At 50.8% G+C, this 23,773-nt stretch overlaps 1 protein-coding gene across 3 annotated transcripts in view; it reads left to right on the forward strand.

Moving 5' to 3' along the window:
* The window catches only part of LOC119955312, a 198,889-nt gene that overhangs the window by 148,121 nt on the left and 26,995 nt on the right, over positions 1-23,773 (forward strand). For 2 of the 3 annotated variants that reach the window (XM_038781401.1, XM_038781399.1), the window contains one exon: positions 17,213-17,292. In XM_038781401.1, coding sequence (XP_038637329.1) covers positions 17,238-17,292 — 55 coding nt within the window. In that variant the 5' untranslated portion in view covers positions 17,213-17,237. Of the gene's footprint in view, positions 1-16,801; positions 16,880-17,212; positions 17,293-23,773 lie in introns of those variants that run through there. The other variant, XM_038781400.1, reaches the window with a different exon arrangement.

Here is a 23,773-nt window from a genome sequence, read left to right on the forward strand (position 1 = left end):
ATTAGCCTCCTACCTCCCGAGTTCCCTACAGAGGGGAAGCTCTGGAGTACGCCCTCTTAGTCAAAAAGGCTGAGAGGTTACTCGGCTTATTTCCAAACTCATATAATTTTTGTGAACCTTACATTTCCCTCAGCTTGCCGTATCAATAAAGAATCAAGAGCCACCCTAACAGTATGAATCTCCCTCAGCAGTTGCTTGCTAGGGGACCTCCTGTACATCAGTCAGGCAAACCTCAAACCCACACTGACTCTCCACAATTCTCCGCGTTTTATTACTTAGAACATAGAACATAGAACAATACAGCACAGAACAGGCCCTTCGGCCCTCAATGTTGTGCCGAGCCATGATCACCCTACTCAAACCCGCGTATCCACCCTATACCCGACAACCCCCCCTTAACCTTACTTATGGAAGAAATAACCAATCTCCCGAGCAGCGGCCTTAAAGATCTCCCACAGCCTGGAAGGAGTGACATCACAAAGGAAACTGACCAAGTGCAAAACCTAAAATGCCTTAAAATATGTATTGAAGGAATTATCCTGAGGCAGGGAGGTGTCAAACCGGGGAAGGGAGAGGGGGGGCGGAATTGCAGGAAAATGGGACCATGGTCCGAGATTACATCAGAGTGTGGCAACTAGGGGATTTTCACAATAACTTCATTGCAGTGTTAATGTAAGCCTACTTGTAACAATAAAGATTGTTATTCTTATATTATTATTATCACAATGCTTCCCATAGAGCAGGGGTGGGCAAACTTTTCCGTGCAAGGGCCACATTCAGAAATTCACAATTATAAAGGGCCGCATAGTATATTAAGTAAAATAATTACTTCACCCGGTTATGATTCTGGGCGCCTAATACAGAACATAGAACAGTACAGCACAGAACAGGCCCTTCGGCCCTCAATGTTGTGCCGAGCAATGATCACCCTACCCAAACCCACGTATCCACCCTATACCCGCGGTGCAGGGAAGGGGGAGGTTCAGGGCCCATTCGCGGTGGGGATTAGCTCAGATGGTCTCTACCATCGTAGCCCTGGCATCCTGGACCTTCTGGGCGGCCAAGAGAAAACGTTTGCCACATTGGACCACCATATGGTCCACCACGGCAGTGCCACAGCTGTGGAGACCAGAAGTGAACCGGTGGGATCGGCCAATCACAGGAGGGCGGAGTGTAGGGCGCTGGATCGCTAAATAGCTGAAAGTAGGTCATTCTGAGCAATTTGCACTTATTTACATGCTCCTGTTGGTGTGTGACGTGGAGCTCGTTCACGCTGCCAGCGGGGAGGGCGAGGGGGGGCGCAGGGAGGAGGGAGGGGGGTTCAGAGCATGGCTTTCAGGTCGATGACCGCTGCTGATCTCGATTTTGCCCCAACGCCCTATTCTCCATCGCAACGGGAATGCATTCCGGGTGTCCTGGGGTCGAGAGAATCCCGCCCCGTACTTTTAGGAACATTATTTTAAATTCTGGTTCTTCAAAAATTATTTCCATCAATGAGTGAGACTCTACAAACAAATCAAGATCTGGATTCAAAAAATTGTAAGTTACCGTCAAACCTTAATTTTTGGAAGCTACTAAATGAGTTGTTGTTGAATATTCAATTCTTACAGATCTTTCTCCGGCAACTCTATTAACTCATCTGATTGGACAGTAACTGACATTGTCCACATCCACAAGAGATCAGGAATATTGATTGAGGGCCAGTATTCTTACTTCCAATAATGGCTGTAAATGGTTGAACGCATTGTTAATGAGCAATACATACTATTGTGCGATCAAATTGGATTCAAAGCAACTTGCTTAAATTGTCATTGGAAAGTGAGCTGTGATCCTTCCAAACGACTGGGGTTTACAGATGTTATATTGCTGTTCCAGAAAGGAAAGAGCAGGACCCATCGGTGTAACGTCAGGAATGGGGAAACTTTTAGTGGTTCGCACTGTTGCCTCATAGCACCAGAGACCTGGGTTCAATTCTGGTCTTGGGTCACTGTCTGTGTGGAGTTTGCACTTTCTCCCCGTGTCTGCGTGGGTTTCCTCCGGGTGCTCCGGTTTCCTCCCACAGGTGTGCAGGTTAGGTGGATTGGCCGGGCTAAATTTCCCCTTAGTGTCCAAAAAAGGTTAGGTGGGGTCACTGGGTTACGGGGATAGGGTGGGAGCACTCTTTCCATTGGCTGGTGCAGCCTTGATGGGCTGAATGGCCTCCTTCTGCACTGTAAATTCTATGATTCTAAGATTATCTAAGGAAAAATTAATTGGCTCTTGGAAAAACTAGGGTTAATAAGTCACCACACGGGGCTGGAAAACCGTGATTGATAAACTTGATTTAGTTCTTTGATGAAGTAACAGAAAAGATTATCAAAGATTTCATGGATAGATGGACATTCAAAAGGTGACTGGCAACGTACTGCATACAATATACATCGCCGAGGAAAACTTCGCCTCAAAATTGAAAGCCATAAAATTAAGGAAGAAAATTAAGTGACAAGGGGACCACTACCCCCCCCCCCCCCCCCCCCCCAAGGCATGGACCCCTTCACTAAAGGGAACCCCCCCTCCCCCCAGGGCCCCCCAACTAAAGGAACCCCTCAGACCCCCTGACTAAGGGAATCCCCCCCCACCTCCATAGACCCCCCCCTTCCCAAGAAAAGCAACCCAATGCCGGGAAGGTCGGGAGCAGTTTGGACACAGAACTGCCTCAGAGACAGAAAGCAGAGAGTAGAGGTGAATGATATTTTTCAGACGAGAGGAAAATGTACTGTTGTGACCCCCTGGGGTTGGTATTAGGTCTCTGCTCTACTTGATTGATATTTATAGCCATGGATTTTGACATAGAGCACTTCATTACAAAGATTGCTGGTCACACAAAGGCAGAAATGTGGTGTCGCAGACTGCAGGAGGACATAGATTCATGAAACGAGCAGTCACGTACAACCAGAGGACCATAGAATACCTACAGTGCAGAAGGAGGCCATTCGGCCAGTCGATCTGAATCCACCCTCTGACAGGGCCACCTGACCTCGGCCCAGTCCCCCACCCAACTTTTATGGCTTTCAATTTTGAGAAGTTTATACGTGGCGATGTGTATTGTGTGCAGTACGTTGCCAGACACCCTTTGAATGTCCCCTGCCCAACCTGCACATCTTTGGACTGTGGGAGGAAGTCGGAGCCCCCGGAAGGAACCCCCACAGAAATGCAATTAAATTCAGAGAAGTGCGAACGGATGCATTTTGGTGGGAAACAGAGCGGGACTTCAGAGCACAATGTTAAAGGGGATTCTGGAATAGGGAGTGTCAGGACAAGACAGTCTCTGGGCTGTTGGTTTTTTTGAGCCAGTGTAGTTCACTGTCTGGGTCCCAGCATTGCTCTTTACTCACTCACAGAATGTGGACGTCACTGGGAAGACCAGCATTTATTGCCAATCCCTAATAGGGAAGGGAATGGTGAGTCACCTTCTTGAACTCTGCAGTTCATGTAGTGAAGGTGCGCCCACAATTCTGCAGAAAGGGAGCTCTGGGATTTTGATCCGGTGACGATGAAGGAAAGGCAATATTTCCTACTCAGGACTGTGTGTGAGACTCAGAGCAGGAACCTCTAGGTGGTGATTTATCTCAAGCACCTTCTGCCTTTATCATTCTAGAAAGTAAAGTTTGCGATTTTGGAAGATGCTGTGAAAGTATCAAACTTTGATGAACTGTTGCAGGGCGTTTTGTAGGGAGCATCACAATGTCGTGCTACACCAATGATGGAAGGACTGAATGTTTAATGTGGTAATGGGTTACCCATCAGACAGGCTGCTTTGTCTTGAACAATAACAAGCTTCTTTCATGTTGTTGGCAATTCACTTATGTCGATGAGTGGGGAGTATAACATTACGTTCCTGAATTGTGCCTTACACATGGTGGAAATGCTTTAGGAAGACAAGACATGAGTTAATTGCTGCAGAATATACAGCTCCTGACCTGCCTCTTGTAGTCACAATAATCATGTGTTCAATCCAGTTCAGTTTCTGATCAATGGTGACTGATGTGTTGGGTAAGCTGGGTCTGCGAGGACTGCGTTTACTGCAGCAGTGAGAGAGACGGGCTTCCAACACTTGAAGAAATGCAACTCTATTTTATTGAACTCTTAACTATCATACATACTTTAACTGTGGGTTGACACTATGCTGCGTTGACTGGAGACCTGAGGCTAACCTGACCAGACTATCTTACTGCCACATGGTGGATGTTCGTGTTGTTGCTCAGGGGCTCGGTCTGTCTCAGGGGCTGCATCCCAAGAGAGCGGGAAAACTAGTGCCCTCTGGCTTTATAGTGGCCGTGTCCTGTCTGGTGATTGGCTGATGTGTTCTGTGTGTTCATTGGTCATCCTGTGTGTCAATCACTGCCTGTCTGTGCACCAACATATACCTGTGTGTATATTATGACATCTCCCCCCTTTTAAAAAAATGTGTATATGTGAATAAATAGTGAGTGTGTGTATGAGCCTGACTATGTACAAAGTATGTGAGCGTATTTACATGAGTAGGAGCCTGACTATATACAAAATACGTGAACATATTTACATGGGAAGGTGTCTAGTGCAGATAGAGTGCAGACAACAAATTTGGAAGAAACAATGGGCGCGATTCTCCGCAAATGCGGCGAGTCGTAAAGGCTGCCGTGAAACTGGCCGTGTTTCACGGCAGCCTCCGCGCCCCCTCCCGGGACCCGATTCTCCCCCCCGGGTGGGGCTAGCAGCGGGGCCCTGTGAAGCACGTTTTCACGAACACTGAAAGCAGGTGTGATCGCGGCCGTGAAAACGGCCGTAAACTCCACGGTATTCGGCCCATTGGCCTGCGGAGAATCGCTGTTCGCCGTAAATAACGGCGAGCAGCGATTCGTGTCGGGGGGCAGCCGGAGGGGGGGGGGGGGGGAAATAGCGGGACGCCGTGAAAATTGTCGGGAAGGCTCTCCCGCTATTCTCCGACCCGTCGTGGGCAGCGGAGAATCGCGCCCAATATGTATAGATGTGTAAACGAAGCATAAGGCAATGACACATTCAGTCTCTGTGGCGGGTGACAAATTCTGGTTGACCGCCGCAAGGGTGGGTCAGGGGCCGCCTGCACTGGAACGGGCGGAGCGGCGTCCAATGTAGAGGGTGGCAAAAGAAGCAGCAGATCAGTGACCTCTTGGAAGGGTGTGTCCTGAGGAATCAGCAGGCGAGACGGGACATCACGTTCAGGTGGCGAGCGTGGAAGTAGCCGCAGTGCCCGCCTATTACGCCGAAGAAAAGAGCCATCAGGCATGAGAACGAGAAATGATCTGGGGGCCACTTGCTTGACCACCACAGCTGTGGCAGACCAGCCACCGTCAGGTAGCTGAACACAAACTCGGTCAGTAGGGACCAGAGCAGGGAGATCCGCAGCGTGGGCGCCGTACGCCGACTTGCATTGGGCCCGAGACTGTTGCATCCTTTGCAGGACTGGAAACTTGTCAATGTCCGGGATGTGGATAGCTGGCACCGTCGCCCGTAGTGTGCGGTTCATTAGCAGCTGTGCTGGGGACAGGCCAACGGACAAGGGAGTCGCCCTATAGGCTACCAGCGCCAGGTTAAAGTCTGAACCCGAATCAGCCGCTTTACACAGCAGTTGTTTGACAATGTGGACCCCCTTTTCAGCTTTTCCATTCAACTGGGGGTAGTGGGGGCTCGAAGTGACGTGCGTGAAATTGGACTGTCGGGCAAAATCGGTCCACTCCTGACTGAAGAAGCACAGGCCATTATCAGTCATGACCGTAAGTGGAATGCCATGACGGGCAAAGGTCTCATTGCACGCCTTGATGACTGTTGCTGATGTGAGGTCATTCAGTCTGACCACCTTGGGGTATTTAGAAAAATAGTCCATGAGGAGGACGTAGCCCCGGCCTTTTGCGTGAAAGAGATCAATGCCAACCTTGGTCCAGTTCATGTGGCTGCAAAGTCTCTTTCGGCTTAGCCGGGTGGAACCGTTGGCACGTTGGGCAATTGAGGACAGTGTTGGTGATGTCCTGACTGATGCCAGGCCAGTACACTGCCTCTCGGGCTCGCCGGAGACACTTTTCCACCCCCAGGTGACCCTCGTGGAGTTGGCTGAGGACGAGCTCTCGCATACTCTGTGGTATTACTATCCTGTCCAGTTTCATTAGTATGCCATCGACCAATGCCAGATCGTCTTTTATATTATAGAACCGTGGGCACTGGCCCTTTTGCCAACCATCTGTGAGATGGCGCATGACCCGTTGGAGTAAAGGATCCCTGGCCGTTGCATGACGAATCTGTACGACCCTTTCGTCAGTGGCCGGAAAGTTGGATGCGCAGAACTCAATATGGGCGTCGATCTGGCAGACAAAGTCCGACTGCTCGCGTGGTGATGGAGCGAGAGAGTGCATCGGCCACAATGAGCTCCTTGCCCGGGGTGTAGACCAGGTCGAAATCATAGCGTCGGGGTTTGAGGAGGATACATTGTAGGCGTGGCATCATATCATTGAGATCCTTCTGTATGATGTGAACCAGTGGCCTGTGGTCCGTTTCAACCTTAAACTTGGGGAGTCCACACACGTCGTCATGGAATTTGTCAATCCCCGTGAGGAGGCCCAGGCACTCTTTCTCGATTTGAGCATAGTGCTGCTCAGTAGGTGTCATGGCTCTAGATGCATATGCGACTGGGGCCCAGGAGGAGGATTCATCCCGCTGGAGGAGAACCGCCCCAATGCCAGCCTGGCTCGCGTCAGTGGAGATCTTCGTCTCCTTGGCAGGGTCGAAAATCGCCAGTACCGGGGCCTTGGAGAGTTTTGCCCTGAGTTCACGCCACTCTCGCTCATGAGCGGGGAGCCACTGGAAGTCGGTGTTTTTTTTTAGAAGATTGTGGAGAGCTGTGGTGTGAGATGCAAGGTTGGGGATAAACTTCCCAAGGAAGTTGACCATCCCTAGGAAGCAGAGGACCGCCGTCTTGTCCTCCGGTGTCTTTATAGCGTTGATCGCCGACACCTTGGGCAGGATTCTCCCCTACCCGGCGTGACGGAGGGTCCCGGCGTAGGGGAGTGGTGCCAACCACTCAGGGGTTGGGCCTCCCCCAAGGTGGGGAATTCTCCGCACCTTTGGGGGCCAGCCTCGCGCCGGAGCGGTTGGCACCAGAAGACTGGCGCAAAAAACCGGCAGCAGCGGGGCTGGCCGAAAGGCTTTCGCCGGTCGGCGCATGCGCGATGTGGGTTTCTCTTCCGCTTCCGCCATGGCAGAGGCCGTGGTGGCCGCGGAAGAGAAAGAGTGCACCCAGGGCACTGGCCTGGAGTCTGAGCGGGGGGCCCCGATCGCGGGCCTGGCCACCGTGGGGGCACCCCCCGGGGTCCGATCGCCCCCCGCCCCCCCCCCAGGACCCCGGGGGCCCGCTCGCGCCGCCGATCCCGCCGCCACCAGAGGTGGTTCAAACCTCGGCGGCGGGAGAGGCCTCCCAGCGGTGGGACCAGCCCATCGCGGGCCGGAGAATCGCCGCAGGGGCCTCGCCGATCGGAGTGGCGTGATTCCTGCCACCGCCAATTCCCGGGTGGCGGAGAATCTCTGCCACGGCGGGGGCGGGATTTTCGGTGGCCCCAGGCGATTCTCCGACCCTGCTGGGCGTCGGAGAATTTCGCCCCTTATCTGCATCTGGCTGAACACCGAACTGCGAAATACAGTCGCCGAGGAACTTTATTTCTGCTTGACCGAACGAGCATTTGGCTGTGTTGAGTCGGAGGCCAGGCTCGTGGATCCTCTGGAACACTCGCTTGAGGCGATCGATGTGTTCCTGCGGAGTCGTGGACCAGACAATCATGTCATCAACGTACACTCGCACCCCCTCGATGCCCTCCATTATTCGGTGGAACACCTTAGAGGCGAAGATAATGCCAAAGGGCATCCGGTTGGAACAATAATGACCAATTGGGGTGTTAAATATGCAGAGCTTTCGACTGGATGCATCCAGTTGTATCTGCCAAAACCCCTTGGAGGCATCCAGCTTCGTGAAAAACTTGGCGTGAGCCATATCGCTGGTGAGCTCTTCGCGCTTAGGGATAAGGTAGGGTTCCCTAATGATGTTACGGTTCAAATCTTTGGGGTCGATACAAATGCGCAGTTCCCCTGACAGTTTTTTGACACAAATCATGGGGCTAACCCAGTCCGTGGGTTCCGTGACCTTAGAAATGACGCCCTGGTCCTGGAGGTCTTGCAGCTGCTGCTTGAGGCGGTCCTTAAGGGGAGCCGGCACCCAACGGGGCGCATGGACCACAGGGGTGGCATTCGGCTTCAGAAGAATCTTGTATGTGTAGGGAAGTGTGCCCATACCCTCGAAGATGCTGTGGTATCGTGCTACGATGTCATTTAATTGGATTTGGAATTTGGCATCTGGCGAGGCTGATGCCTCAGCGGGCGACATGGAGTCAACCCACTGCACAAGATTCAGGATTTTGCAGGCCTGAGCACCGAGCAAGGAAGCTTTGTTGGACCCGACAATTTCCAAACGCAGGGTGGCTCTTGAAGAACGATGAGATACCAGAAGCTGGCATGGGCCACTGGCAACAATGGCATTGCCATTGTAGTTGAGAAGCTGGCAGGCCGATGGAAGAATGTTCGGCTTGACGTGGATGGTATCCAGGTCAGACTGCGAAATGAGGTTGGCTGAAGCGCCGGTGTCCAGCCTGAAGAGTATGTGAGCCTGGTTAACCGTAAGGGTGGCACACCACTCATCGTCCGGATCAATGCTGATCACTGGGAGTGGTTTAGCCTTTTTTGTGGAAAGCACCGTATGCTTGGTGATGATGCCCACCCGGAATGGGGATGTGAGATCCTCGGTGTCGGGATCTGGAACCGTGTCGGAGTCGGAGTCTGCAACGGGTTGCTGCACTGACCGGACGTTCCTGCGCTGCGGCTGGGATCGCTGTGTGGTGGGCAGTTGAGCAGATCTGCAGAGGGCTGCGTAGTGGCCAAGCTTGCCACACTGGAGACAGCGTTAAGATTTCGCGGGACATTGCCGCTTTAAGTTGGCGGAGCCACAGTTGTTGCACATCATGGCGCCGACGTCAGGACGCTCCGTGTGCCACCGCGCATGCATGGTGAGGTCGAACAATGTGCGCCACCATGCATGCGCAATTCGGTCGTCGGCCTCGCCGTCCCCTCGGTCGTTGCGCGCATGCGCAGGAGCCCGGGAAAAGCGAGCAAAATGGCCGCCCTCATCCAGCCTCAGGCCCTGGAGCTGTTTTACAGCCTGCACCCGTTCCGCATCGTGGGGGCCTTGCCGCACCATCTCTGCCGCCTTGATAACGGGAGTATCGGTTATTAGCCTGCTCGTGTAGGACGCAGGTCTCGATGGCGATGGTGAGGGTGAGCTGCTTCACTTTAAGGAGCTGCTGGCGAAGGGGGTCGGAGTGGACCCCGAAAACATGGGTTCATGGAGTCGGAAGTGGAGCCGTAGTTACAGGACTGCGCGAGGATGCGGAGATGGGTTAAGAAGGACTGAAAAGGATCATCCTTACCCTGAAGCCTCTGCTGGAACACGTCACGTTTAAAGCTCTCGTTGACTTCGATGTCAGTGGCTGTTGAACTTCAGCAGGACAGTTTTGAACTTTGTCTTGTCCTCGCCTTCAGCAAAGGTGAGGGAGTTAAAAATGTGGACAGCGTGGTCTCCGGCTGTAGAGAGGAAGAGAGCAATCTTTCTGGCATCCAATACAGCTTCGAGGTCGGTGGCTTCAAGGTACAGCTGGAACTTTTGCTTGAAAACCTTCCAGTTGGCACCGAGGTTGCCGGCAATGCGGAGCGGCGGGTGAGGGCGGACGCTGTCCATGTTACCGGATGGCTGATCGCTGGTCAAAGGCAGATTATCTCAAGGTAGATCCGTCAAAGGCTAACATGACTCACTGGTACCATGATGTGTTGGGTAAGCTGGGTCTGCGAGGACTGCGTTTACCATAGCAGTGAGAGAGACAGGCTTCCAACACTTGAGGAAATGCAACTCGATTTAATTGAACTCTTAACTATCACACATACTTTAACTGTGGGTTGACACTATGCTGAGTTGACTGGAGACCTGAGGCTAACCTGACCAGACTATCTTACTGCCACATGGTGGATGTTCGTGTTGTTGCTCAGGGGCTCGGTCTGTCTCAGAGGCTGGATCCCGAGAGAGCGGGAAAACTAGTGCCCTCTGGCTTTATAGTGGCCGTGTCCTGTCTGGTGATTGGCTGCTGTGTTCTGTGTGTTCATTTGTCATCCTGTGTGTCAATCAATGTCTGTCTGTGCACCATCATATACCTGTGTGTATATTATGACAGTGACTATGAGGCTGTTAATGATAGAAGATCAATGTGGTGTCATTGAACGTCAAGGTGAAATGGTTCGACTCTCTCATGTTGGAGATGGTCATTGACTGGCACCTATTTGGCATGAACCTTGCTTGTCACTTATCTGTCCAAACCTGAATGTTGCCTGGATCTTGCTGCATGTGGGCTCATATTGAGAAGTTGTGAATGGAACCAATCAATATGAAATCATTAGTAAACATCCCCTCTTCTGACCTTACATTGGAGGGAAGGTCATTGATGAAACGGCTGAATATGGATGGTTCTAGGACAGAACCCTGAGGAGCTCTCGCAGCAATGCCCTGAGTCTGAAGTGATCGGACTCCATCAACCACAACTATTTCCATTTGTGTGAGGTAGACTCCAGCCAATGATCCTCATTAGCTTCAATTTTACCCCAGGGCACCTTGATGTCACAAATAGTCAAGTAATGTCAAGAACAGTCGCTTTCACGACAACATTCAAATTCAGCTCTTTGCCTATGTTTGGATTAAGGATAGAATTAGAACAAGAACAAAGAACAAAGAACAAAGAAAATTACAGCACAGGAACAGGCCCTTCGGCCCTCCCAGCCTGCGCCGATCCAGATCCTTTATCTAAACCTGTCTCCTATTTTCCAAGGTCTAGTTCTCTCTGTTCCTCGCCCATTCATATACCTGTCCAGGTGCATCTTAAATGATGCTATCGTGCCCGCCTCTACCACCTCCGCTGGCAAAGCATTCCAGGCACCCACCACCCTTTGCGTAAAAAACTTTCCACGCACATCTCCCTTAAACTTTTCCCCTCTCACCTTGAAATCGTGACCCCCTTGTAACTGACACCCCCACTCTTGGGAAAAGCTTGTTGCTATCCACCCTGTCCATACCTCTCATAATTTTGTGGACCTCAATCAGGTCCCCCCTCAACCTCCGTCTTTCCAACGAAAACAATCCTAATCTACTCAACCTTTCTTCATAGCTAGCACCCTCCATACCAGGCAACATCCTGGTGAACCTCCTCTGCACCCCGTCCAAGGCATCCACATCCTTCTGGTAATGTGGCGACCAGAACTGCACGCAGTATTCCAAATGTGGCCGAACTAAAGTCCTATCTAACTGTAACATGACCTGCCGACTCTTGTACTCAATACCCCGTCCGATGAAGGCAAGCATGCTGTATGCCTTCTTGACCACTCTATCAACGTGCGTTGCCACCTTCAGGGTACAATGGACCTGAACTCCCAGATCTCTCTGCACATCAATTTTCCCCAAGACCCTTCCATTGACCATATAGTCCGCTCTGGAATTTGATCTTCCAAAATGCATCACCTCGCATTTGCCTGGATTGAACTCCATCTGCCATTTCTCTGTCCAATTCTCCAATCTATCTATATTTTGTTGTATTCTTTGACAGTCCTCCTCGCTATCTGCAACTCCACCAATCTTCGTATCATCTGCAAACTTTCTAATCAGGCCACCTATGCCTTCCTCCAGGTCATTTATGTATATCACAAACAACAGTGGTCCGAGCACGGATCCCTGTGGAACACCACTAGTCACCCTTCTCCATTTTGAGACACTCCCTTCCACCACTACTCTCTGTCTCCTGTTGCCCAGCCAGTTCTTTATCCGTCTAGCTAGTACACCCTGAACCCCATACGACTTCACTTTTTCCATCAACCTGCCATGGGAAACCTTATTAAACGCCTTACTGAAGTCCATGTATACGACATCTACAGCCCTTCCGTCATCAATTAACTTTGTCACTTCCTCAAAGAATTCTATTAGGTTTGTAAGACATGACCTTCCCTGCACAAAATCATGCTGCCTATCACTGATAAGTCTATTTTCTTCCAGATGTGAATAGATCCTATCCCTCAGTATCTTCTCCAACAGTTTGCCTACCACTGACATCAAGCTCACAGGTCTATAATTCCCTGATTATCCCTGCTACCCTTCTTAAACAAAGGGACAACATTAGCAATTCTCCAGTCCTCCGGGACCTCACCCGTGCTCAAGGATGCTGCAAAGATATCTGTTAAGGCCCCAGCTATTTCGACCCTCGCTTCCCTCAGCAACCTGGGATAGATCCCATCCGGTCCTGGGGACTTGTCCACCTTAATGTCTTTTAGAATACCCAAAACTTCCCCCTTCCATATGACAACTTGACCGAGAGTATTTAAACATCCATCCCTAGCCTCAACATCCGTCTTGTCCCTCTCCTTTGTGAATACCGATGCAAAGTACTCATTAAGAAGCTCACTCATTTCCTCTGACTCCACACATAAATTCCCTCTTTTGTCTTTAAATGGGCCAATCCTTTCTCTAGTTACCCTCTTGCTCTTTACATATGAATAAAATGCTTTGGGATTTTCCTTAACCCTGTTAGCCAAAGATATTTCATGACCCCTTTTAGCCCTCTTTATTGCGCGTTTGAGATTCGTCCTACTTTCCCGATATTCCTCCAAAGCTTCATCAGTTTTGAGTTGCCTCGATCCTATAGAACAGTACAGCACAGAACAGGTCCTTCGGTCCTCGATGTTGTGCCGAGCAATGATCACCCTACTCAAACCCACGTATCCACCCTATACCCGTAACCCAACAACCCCACCCCCCCCTTAACCTTACTTTTTAGGACACTACGGGCAATTTAGCATGGCCAATCCACCTATGCTTCCTTTTTCATCTTAGCTAGTCTCACAATTTCACCCGTCATCCATGGTTCCCTAATCTTGCCATTTCTATCTTTCATTTTCACAGGAACATGTCTGTCCTGCACTCTAATCAACCTTTCCTTAAAAGACTTCCACATTTCAAATGTGGATTTACCCTTAAACAGCTGCTCCCAATCCACATTCCCTAGCTCCTGCCGAATTTTGTTATACTCTGCCTTTCCCCAATTTAGCACTCTTCCTTTAGGACCACTCTCGTCTTTGTCCACGAGTATTCTAAAACTTACGGAATTGTGATCGCTATTCCCAAAGTAATCACCGACTGAAACTTCAACCACCTGGCCGGGATCATTCCCCAATACCAGGTCCAGTATGGCCCCTTCCCGAGTTGGACTATTTACATACTGCTCTAAAAAACTCTCCTGGATGCTCCTTACAAATTCTGCTCCATCTACGCCTCCAACACTACACGAATCCCATTCAATGTTGGGGAAGCTAAAATCTCCCATCACAACCACCCTATTGCTCCTACTTTTTTCTATAATCTGTCTGCATATTTGTACCTCTACTTCATGCTCGCTTTTGGGAGGCCTGTAGTAAAGTCCCAACAATGTTACTGCACCCTTCCTATTTCTCATCTCCACCCATATTGCCTCAGTGCTCGAATCCTCCATCGTGCCCTCCTTAATCACAGCTGTGATATCATCTCTGACGAGTAATGTAACTCCTCCACCCCTTCTACCTCCCTCTCTATGCCTCCTGAAGCATCTATACCCTGGGATATTCAGTTGCCAGTCCTGCCCTTCCCTCAACCAAGTCTCAGTAATACCAATAGCATCATATTCCCAGGTACTGATCCAAGCCCTAAATTTATCTGCATGTTACAGTTGTATAGGACTTTGGTTAGGCCACATTTGGAATACTGCGTGCAGTTCTGGTCGCCACATTACCAGAAGGATGTGGATGCCTTGGAGATGGTGCAGAGGAGGTTCACCAGGATGTTGCCTGGTATGGAGGGTGCTAGCTATGAAGAAAGGTTGAGTAGATTAGGATTATTTTCGTTGGAAAGACGGAGGTTGAGGGGGACCTGATTGAGGTCTACAAAATTATGAGAGGTATGGACAGGGTGGATAGCAACAAGCTTTTCCCAAGAGTGGGGGTGTCAGTTACAAGGGGTCACGATTTCAAGGTGAGAGGGGGAAAGTTTAAGGGAGATGTGCGTGGAAAGATTTTTACGCAGAGGGTGGTGGGTGCCTGGAACGCTTTACCAGCGGAGGTGGTAGAGGCGGGAACGATAGCATCATTTAAGATGCATCTGGACAGATATATGAACGGGCAGGGAACAGAGGGAAGTAGATCCTTGGAAAATAGGAGACAGGTTTAGATAAAGGACCTGGATCGGCGCAGGCTGGGAGGGCCGAAGGGCCTGTTCCTGTGCTGTAATTTTCTTTGTTCTTTGTTCTTACCTGCTACACTTCTCGCATTAAAACAAATGCACCTCAGACCACCTTTGCGTTCATCATCTCTTCCCTGTCTACTCTTCCCCTTAGTCACATTGAGTTTATTGTCTCGTACCTTACTGGCTTTAGTTGCTGCTTCTTTACTGACGTCTAACTTCCTAATCTGGTTCCCATCCCCCTGCCACATTAGGTTTGGAGAATGTTTATAGCACAGAAAGAGGTGATTCTTTATGTTTGTGCTGGTCCTTCTGGAACTCAAGCTGAGCAGTGGTGAGCAAGCTGAGCAGTAGTGAGCAAGCTGAGCAGTGGTGAGCAAGCTGAACAGTGGTGAGCAAGCTGAGCAGTGGTGAGCAAGCTGAGCAGGGGTGAGCAAGCTGAGCAGTAGTGAGCAAGCTGAGCAGTAGTGAGCAAGCTGAGTAGTGGTGAGCAAGCTGAGCAGGGGTGAGCAGCTGAGCAGTAGTGAGCAAGCTGAGCAGTAGTGAGCAAGCTGAGTAGTGGTGAGCAAGCTGAACAGTGGTGAGCAAGCTGAGCAGTGGTGAGCAAGCTGAGTAGTGGTGAGCAAGCTGAGCAGTGGTGAGCAAGCTGAGCAGTAGTGAGCAAGCTGAGTAGTGGTGAGCAAGCTGAACAGTGGTGAGCAAGCTGAGTAGTGGTGAGCAAGCTGAGCAGTGGTGAGGAAGCTGAGCAGTGGTGAGGAAGCTGAGTAGTGGTGAGCAGCTGAGCAGTGGTGAGCAAGCTGAGTAGTGGTGAGCAAGCTGAGCAGTGGTGAGCAAGCTGAACAGTGGTGAGGAAGCTGAGCAGTGGTGAGCAAGCTGAACAGTGGTGAGGAAGCTGAGCAGTGGTGAGCAAGCTGAGCAGTGGTGAGGAAGCTGAGCAGTGGTGAGCAAGCTGAGCAGTGGTGAGCAAGCTGAGCAGTGGTGAGCAAGCTGATTAGTGGTGAGCAAGCTGAGCAGTGGTGAGCAAGTTATCGGGAAGTAAACGGTGCACGATGGCAGTCACAAAGACACTTCCATTACTTTTTTGAAAGTTTAATTGCTGTACATTATTTTTAAAAACATGGTCGCTTTCAGATTTTATCAGCAGTTGTGCGTGGGATTTATCACAGAACAAGGTCTGACTTGATACCCATGCAGCTAAAGAGGAACATCGCTCAGTTCATTACTTTGCCTGCACAGTCACCTTGTTATATACCTTCCAGCCTGCTGTTTCTGCTGGGTTGTGAGGCCCGGATCTTCCATGGAGGGATAGCCATTCTTCTCAAACCTTTCCACACCTTGATGCTGCCCCGCATTTCTTGCTGGGTCTTGTGAGCCAAGCTTTTCCAGGAATGCTGAGTTCAGCGTCCATTGAAGGATACCGTCACAGAGGTGTAGCATCAGGGGGAAGGCAGGACATGCTCCTTTTGTTTATTCGAGACACTGCTGTATGGTAAATTTAAATGTCTAGTGTGAATGTTAGTGAATGAGTGAATGAGTAGGGTGGGTAGGTTGGGTGAGTTAAGTGGGTAAGTGAGTTAAGTGCGGTGAGTAAGTGAGTAGGTAGGTAGGTTAGAATGTGGTTATGATGTGCATCTTGTGTCATGTGCCTAGAATTTATGATCTGGAGACCGGAAGGTCTGGGTTATTGTTTCCTTCAGCAGAATTTGCCCAAAGTTGCCCAGCCTGGTAGAATAAGTTGATCAATTTTAAGCATAAATTATACTCAACAGGAAAGGTGTTTCTGCAATATTTCAGGGTTATAACAGTTAAATCCACTATTTTGGGTGCAATAAACTCAAAATATGTTTTTTTTATATTTTACCAGGATATTGAAAATTGTAGAACAATGTAACTAACCATGTGGGGAAATTTTGAAAATTAATTTCCAGTCAATTAATATTGGGTTGCTGTCAGATGAAAATGTTGGAGATATTCAGTAAGCCAGGGAACATCTCTGGAAGAGAAAGAGTTAAAATTTCGGATCAATTCTAACAACAACTTTGTCTCCCACAGGTGCTGCCCGATCTGCTGAATATCTCCAGCCTTTTCCGGTTTTATCTCAGCTTGCCAGCATCTGCTCTATTCCACTTTTGTTCTGAAGTTTAAAGTACACTTTCACTTTATAAGTAATGTAACAATTCACAGACACTATAAAATCAAGTCTAAAAAAAGACATTGATGCTAATTGTTTCATTGTGTGCTTTCAATGATTTCTGTGCAGAACAAAACACTTTGTTCTCTGCTTTGTTTCATAGAGAATTTTTAGTTTCCAACCAAAATCAGTTAATAAGTAACTTATCAGTAGAATGCAGTGGCGATCAGCATGAATTTAAACAGCTTTATTGAATGCATTTCCTTTTATTTGGGGATCTTTATCCGAGCTATAATGTCCACCAGAACACAAGCTTCTGGCTTTATCCCTTGCACCCAGAGTTAATCGACTAACAGTGTAAGGTGAGGAAATAATGTAATTTTGTTTTGTGCGACTGACTTTCAGGTGCAATACTCTGCTCTGGAATCTTCAGCAACCCCACCAGGCCTTCCTGCTCCAATCAGAACCTGTCAGCAATTTATTGGTCAGCAGTGATTTTGACATCAATACCGATCTAACCAATTGTAACTGCATCTTGCGGTTTCAAAGAGCTGCTTGCTTTGTCTCATATATAATTGCCACAGAATGAAATGATCCTACTGAAGAACGAGAATTAGACTGGGCAATCCCTGCTTTGCTTCAGAAAAGTTAAATCGCTTTGGCATTGAAATTAAATCTTTCTCTTTTTATTTTAGGCACGGGTGGAGACATTTTACAGGCATGAAAGCGAGGACAGTTTTGCTGCTCACTGCACTGCTCTACATTGATGCTGCAGGTAGTTTCAATCATATATCATCTTTCGTGCTGTTTATTGCTAGGAAGCTGACATTCTGCTTTGTCCTAGGCATCTTCAGTTATAAGTTGGAAAATATCAATTAAATAAAAAATCTAACAATATTGCATACTTCGATCTGAGCTCACAGTATCCTCTAACTCAATAGATTTTACCAATGTGACCCCAATTTGAAAAACTTCAGCCTGCAGTTCATAGAATCCCTACAGTGCAGAAAGAGACCATTCGCCCATTGAGTCTGCACCGATCCTCAGAAAACACACCCTACCTAGGCCCACTCCCCATTAGCCCACCTAACCTGCACATCTTTGGACAGTGGGAGGAAACCGCAGACACGGGGAGAAAGTGCAACTCCACACAGAGAGTCACTCAAGGCTGGAATTGAACCCAGGGCCCTGGCGCTGTGAGGCAGCAGTGCGAACCACTCTACCACCAATTGCTGCACAATTTCACAACGTGGTGGGGTCTTGCAAATCTATCAGCCGCTATGTAGGTGTGATTTAGACTACAGACTGTTCTCAGAAAAAAAGAGTCTTGCCTTTATATAGAACCATTCACAAGCTCAGGATGTTTCAGAGCAGAATGTTGAAGTCACTGAAGAACTTTGAAGTATAATTACTGTTGAAATGTAGGAAATAGAGTAATTTGCCCCACAGACAGCTGCCTGATAGTTACCAGATCATCTCTTTGTTTAATGATGTTCAACAATAAATATTGTCTGGATCAGTAGAGACAACCCCAATGCTCTTAGTGCCATGGGATCTTTCCCGTCAATCGGAGGTGGCAATCAGGACCTCAATTTAATATCTCCTTTGAAAGACGGCCTCCAACATTATAATTCTCCCTCCAGGCAGGGCTAATATGGGCAATTTATTTTCACTGGTGTCAGCTTAAAATCTATGATCAACACTCGGAGTGGGTTTAAAGCTGCAACCTACAGACTCCCAGGTCTGAGCGTTACAGCTGGCAAGGTAACCACTGTAATCCTTATATCCCACTATCATCTAGAGGCTTGGATTATTGAAGACGACAGTTCCAAGCAATTTTGGAAAGTACTTTATAATGTAATTCTATAATTATAATTTCTAATGTACTGAGGAACAATTATAAAACTGAATAGTGTATAGATAATTCTATCCCAAAGTACACAATTCTCATTCACAGGCCACTGTGTGGAGCTTTATGTTCACTTCCAGCCGGTTTGATGGGTATCTGAAGAAGGTGGCCATCAGCTACCGGCTGCCAGCTCTGCTGAGCACTGTGAACTCGTCTGGATGTTATGTATAGAGGACCCACTCACGGCAGAGCAATAGGTTTGTGTGACTGGGAGATTGTGGTCATTCAGTCCACTGCACGGTCAGTCTAACAGTGTCAGTTAGAGATAACAATGAAATTAAACTGGAATCACAGTGCTCCCGGTAGCCCAGCTGCCCCTTTCAATTAGTGCAGACAGTCAGATTTGAAAGTGGGTATTAAAATAGCAGCACCTTATTTCTGTGTATTTCCATTTTTAACTTTTAATTCTGAATCTGCCATTACATAAAACAGTAACACATCCTCGAAGATACACCGTATGTTTTTAAAAATTAATGTATGGGATGTGAGCGTCGCTGGTTAGGCCAGCATTTGTTGCCCATCCCTAGCTGCCCTTGAGTAGGTGGAGGTGAGCTGCCTTCTTGAACCGCTGCAGTCGTTGAGGTGTAGGTACACCCACAGTGCTGTTAGGGAGGGAGTTCCAGGATGTTGCCCCAGCGACAGTGAAGGAACGGCGATATATTTCCAAGTCAGGGTGGTGAATGACTTAGAGGGGAACCTCCAGGTTGGGGTTCCTAGGTGTCTGCTGTTCTTGTCCTTCTAGATGGTAGTGGTCGTGGGTTTGGAAGGTGCTGCATAAGGAACCTTGATGAGTTACTGTCGTGCATCTTGTAGATGGTCCACACGGCTGCCGCTATTCATCGGTGGGGGAGGGATTGAATGTTTGTGAAAGGGGGAGCAATTAAACGGCTGCTTGGTCCTGGATGGTGTTGAGCTTCTTGAGTGTTGTTGGAGCTGCGCTCATCCAGGCAAGTGGAGAGTATTCTGTTACACTCCTGACTTGTGCCTTGTAGATGGTGGACAGGCTTTGGGGGGATCAGAAGGTGAGTTACTCACCGGAGGATTCCTACATTTTGACCTGCTCTGGTAGCCACAGTATTTCTGTGGCTGGGTCCAGTTCAGTTTCTGATCAATGGTAACCCCCAGGATGTTGATTGTGGGGGATTCAGCAATGATAATGCCATTGAATTTCAAGAGCGATAATTAGATCGTCTCTTGTAGGAGATGGTCATTGCCTGGCATTTGTGTGCCATGAATCTAACTTGCCACTTATCAGCCCCGAGCCTGGATATTGTCCAGGTCTTGCTGCATTTGGACACGGACTGCTTCATTATCTGAGGAGTCACAAATGGTGCTGAACATTGTGCAGTCATCCGCAAACATCCCCACTTCTGACCTTATGATGGAAGGGAGGTCATTGATGAAGCAGCTGGAGATGGTTGGGCCTAGGCCACCTAGGTCAGAGGTTTTCATTCAAATATAGTTCTTTCTTTCTTCTTTTCACATTAAATCATGTGTTTTGTTACCAATTTTCCACATTTACTGTTGCAATAAAATAAACATTCAAAAATGTACGTTGCCTTAAGTGTGCTTGAAAGGCTAGTGGTGACCTGATAGACCCGGGGGTGCGGGGGGGGGGGGGGGGGGGGGGGGGGGGGGAGACCGGGTGGTGGGGTGGGGGGGGGGGAGAGAGAGAGAGAGAGAACCCAGAAATAAATCCCCGCTCTGACTCTCAGCTCCCACTATTTTTTTTTAAATTATTTTATTAAAGTTTTATTTATTCAATAAGTGTAAATGTGTCGGTTACAATGTACAAGTCTTTTTCCTTTGTGGCGATACCCCATTCATTCCCCTCTGAACTGTTGTTTCTGTGTCTGCTGTTTCCTGGCCTCTCTCTCCCCTTTATGACGGCTCTTTGTGGTCCCCTTGGCTCCCGTGTGTCTCCCCCACCCCACCCCACCCCTCCACCCCACTCTATTGGCTGTTGGCTTCGAACAGGTTCTGGAACAAGTTGGTGAATGGTCTCCACGTTTTGTGGAAGATCTCCTCTGACCCTCAGATAGCGAATTTGATCTTCTCCAGGTGGAGAAATTCCGACAGGTCTGCCAGCCAGTCTGTAGCTGTGGGTGATCCTGCTAATCGCCAGCCAAGCAGGATTCTCCGGTGGGAAATTAGGGCAGCAAAGGCAAGGGTGTCGACCCCCTTCCTCATGAATAGCTCTGGCTGGTCTGATACCCTGAAGACTGCCACTCTTGGGCACAGCTCCACCCTCACCCCCACAAGCTTGGACATTGCCTCGACGAAGGCTGTCCAGAACACGATAAGTCTGGAGGTTATTGAGTGTTTTGCTGGCGGGAAGGGAGTGATGCCATGGTGTGGGCCGGGAGGGTCATTCCTGTACCGGCAAACTCCTCCATCCTCATCCATTCCGTGTCTGGCTCCTTCATCCAGAACATGTGGGTGTGGTTGGCAGGGCCTCCCTGGCACCGTTCACAATTCGCCTCCACTTCAGAGAAGAACCTGCTCGTTCCGGTTCTGGTCAGGTGCGCTCTGTGCACCACTTTGAGCTGCATGAGGTTTAGCCTTGCGCAGGAGGAGGTGGAGTTGGCCCTGTTCAGAGCTTCACCCCAAAGTCCTCACCCCATTCCCGTTCCCAGCTCTTCTTCCCAATTTTCCCTTGTCAGTCAGTCCCTGTCCGTGTCAGTCCCCCTTCCAGCATTGTGCTTCCCCAGACTGTGTCAGTCCCCCCCCCCCCAGCATTGTGCTTCCCCAGACTGTGTCAGTCCCCCCCCCCCAGCATTGTGCTTCCCCAGACTGTGTCAGTCCCCCCCCCAGCATTGCGCTTCCCCAGACTGTGTCAGCCCCCCCCCCCAGCATTGTGCTTCCCCAGACTGTGTCAGCCCCCCCCCAGCATTGTGCTTCCCCAGACTGTGTCAGTCCCCCCCCCCCAGCATTGTGCTTCCCCAGACTGTGTCAGCCCCCCCCCCAGCATTGTGCTTCCCCAGACTGTCCGTGTCAGTCCCCCCCCCCAGCATTGTGCTTCCCCAGACTGTGTCAGTCCCCCCCCAGCATTGTGCTTCCCCAGACTGTGTCAGCCCCCCCCCAGCATTGTGCTTCCCAGACTGTCCGTGTCAGTCCCCCCCTCCCAGCATTGTGCTTCCCCAGACTGTGTCAGTCCCCCCCCCCCCCAGCATTGCGCTACCCCAGACTGTGTCAGTCCCCCCCCCCCAGCATTGTGCTTCCCCAGACTGTGTCAGTCCCCCCCCCCCAGCATTGTGCTACCCCAGACTGTGTCAGCCCCCCCCCAGCATTGTGCTTCCCCAGACTGTGTCAGCCCCCCCCCAGCATTGTGCTACCCCAGACTGTGTCAGCCCCACCCCCAGCATTGTGCTTCCCCAGACTGTGTCAGCCCCCCCCCCAGCATTGTGCTACCCCAGACTGTGTCAGTCCCCCCCCCCCAGCATTGTGCTACCCCAGACTGTGTCAGCCCCACCCCCAGCATTGTGCTTCCCCAGACTGTGTCAGCCCCCCCCCCAGCATTGTGCTTCCCCAGACTGTCCGTGTCAGTCCCCCCCCCCCAGCATTGTGCTTCCCAGACTGTGTCAGTCCCCCCCCAGCATTGTGCTTCCCCAGACTGTGTCAGCCCCCCCCCAGCATTGTGCTTCCCCAGACTGTCCGTGTCAGTCCCCCCCCTCCCAGCATTGTGCTTCCCCAGACTGTGTCAGCCCCCCCCCAGCATTGTGCTTCCCCAGACTGTGTCAGTCCCCCCCCCCCCAGCATTGCGCTACCCCAGACTGTGTCAGTCCCCCCCCCCAGCATTGTGCTTCCCCAGACTGTGTCAGTCCCCCCCCCCAGCATTGTGCTACCCCAGACTGTGTCAGCCCCCCCCCCAGCATTGTGCTTCCCCAGACTGTGTCAGCCCCCCCCCAGCATTGTGCTACCCCAGACTGTGTCAGCCCCCCCCCCAGCATTGTGCTTCCCCAGACTGTGTCAGCCCCCCCCCCAGCATTGTGCTTCCCCAGACTGTCCGTGTCAGTCCCCCCCCCAGCATTGTGCTTCCCCAGACTGTGTCAGTCCCCCCCCCAGCATTGTGCTTCCCCAGACTGTGTCAGCCCCCCCCAGCATTGTGCTTCCCCAGACTGTCCGTGTCAGTCCCCAGCATTGTGCTTCCCCAGACTGTGTCAGCCCCCCCCCCAGCATTGTGCTTCCCCAGACTGTGTCAGTCCCCCCCCCCAGCATTGCGCTACCCCAGACTGTGTCAGTCCCCCCCCCCAGCATTGTGCTTCCCCAGACTGTGTCAGCCCCCCCCCCCCAGCATTGTGCTACCCCAGACTGTGTCAGCCCCCCCCCAGCATTGTGCTTCCCCAGACTGTGTCAGCCCCCCCCCAGCATTGTGCTACCCCAGACTGTGTCAGCCCCACCCCCAGCATTGTGCTTCCCCAGACTGTGTCAGCCCCCCCCCCCCCAGCATTGTGCTTCCCCAGACTGTGTCAGCCCCCCCCCCCCCAGCATCGTGCTTCCCCAGACTGTGTCAGCCCCCCCCCCCTCCAGCATTGTGCTTCCCCAGACTGTGTCAGCCCCCCCCCCCCAGTATTGTGCTTCCCCAGACTGTGTCAGCCCCCCCCCAGCATTGTGCTTCCCCAGACTGTGTCAGCCCCCCCCCCCCCCTCCAGCATTGTGCTTCCCCAGACTGTGTCAGCCCCCCCCCAGCATTGTGCTTCCCCAGACTGTGTCAGCCCCCCCCCCCCCCCAGCATTGTGCTTCCCCAGACTGTGTCAGCCCCCCCCCCCCTCCAGCATTGTGCTTCCTGGGGTTTGTGGCTAAAATGTCTTCTCCTTGCGGATAAATTCTTTCACTTACAGGTGTTGGAGTTGCTGTCCATTTGGTAGTTCCAGTCTCTCCGTCAGCTCTGCTAACGTCGCTAGTCTGTCTTCTGTGTAAACGTCCATCCCAGCCAGCATCCCTTGTCCTGTCGCCACCTCTTAAAGGTGCCGTCTTGCATGGCTGGTGCGAACCTATGGTTCCTGTAGCCAGAGGGCCATGGTCCTGTAGCCAGGGGGCCATGGTCCTGTAGCCAGGGGGCCATGGTGCTGTAGCCAGGGGTCCATGGTGCTGTAGCCAGGGGGCCATGGTCCCGTAGCCAGGGGGCCATGGTCCTGTAGCCAGGGGGCCATGGTCCTGTAGCCAGGGGGCCATGGTGCTGTAGCCAGGGGGCCATGGTCCTGTAGCCAGGGGGCCATGGTCCTGTAGCCAGGGGGCCATGGTCCCGTAGCCAGGGGGCCATGGTCCTGTAGCCAGGGGGCCATGGTCCTGTAGCCAGGGGGCCATGGTCCTGTAGCCAGGGGGCCATTGTCCTGTAGCCAGGGGG

Source organism: Scyliorhinus canicula, chromosome 20, assembly GCF_902713615.1.
Source record: "Scyliorhinus canicula chromosome 20, sScyCan1.1, whole genome shotgun sequence".
NCBI classification, from domain to species: Eukaryota; Metazoa; Chordata; class Chondrichthyes; order Carcharhiniformes; family Scyliorhinidae; genus Scyliorhinus; species Scyliorhinus canicula.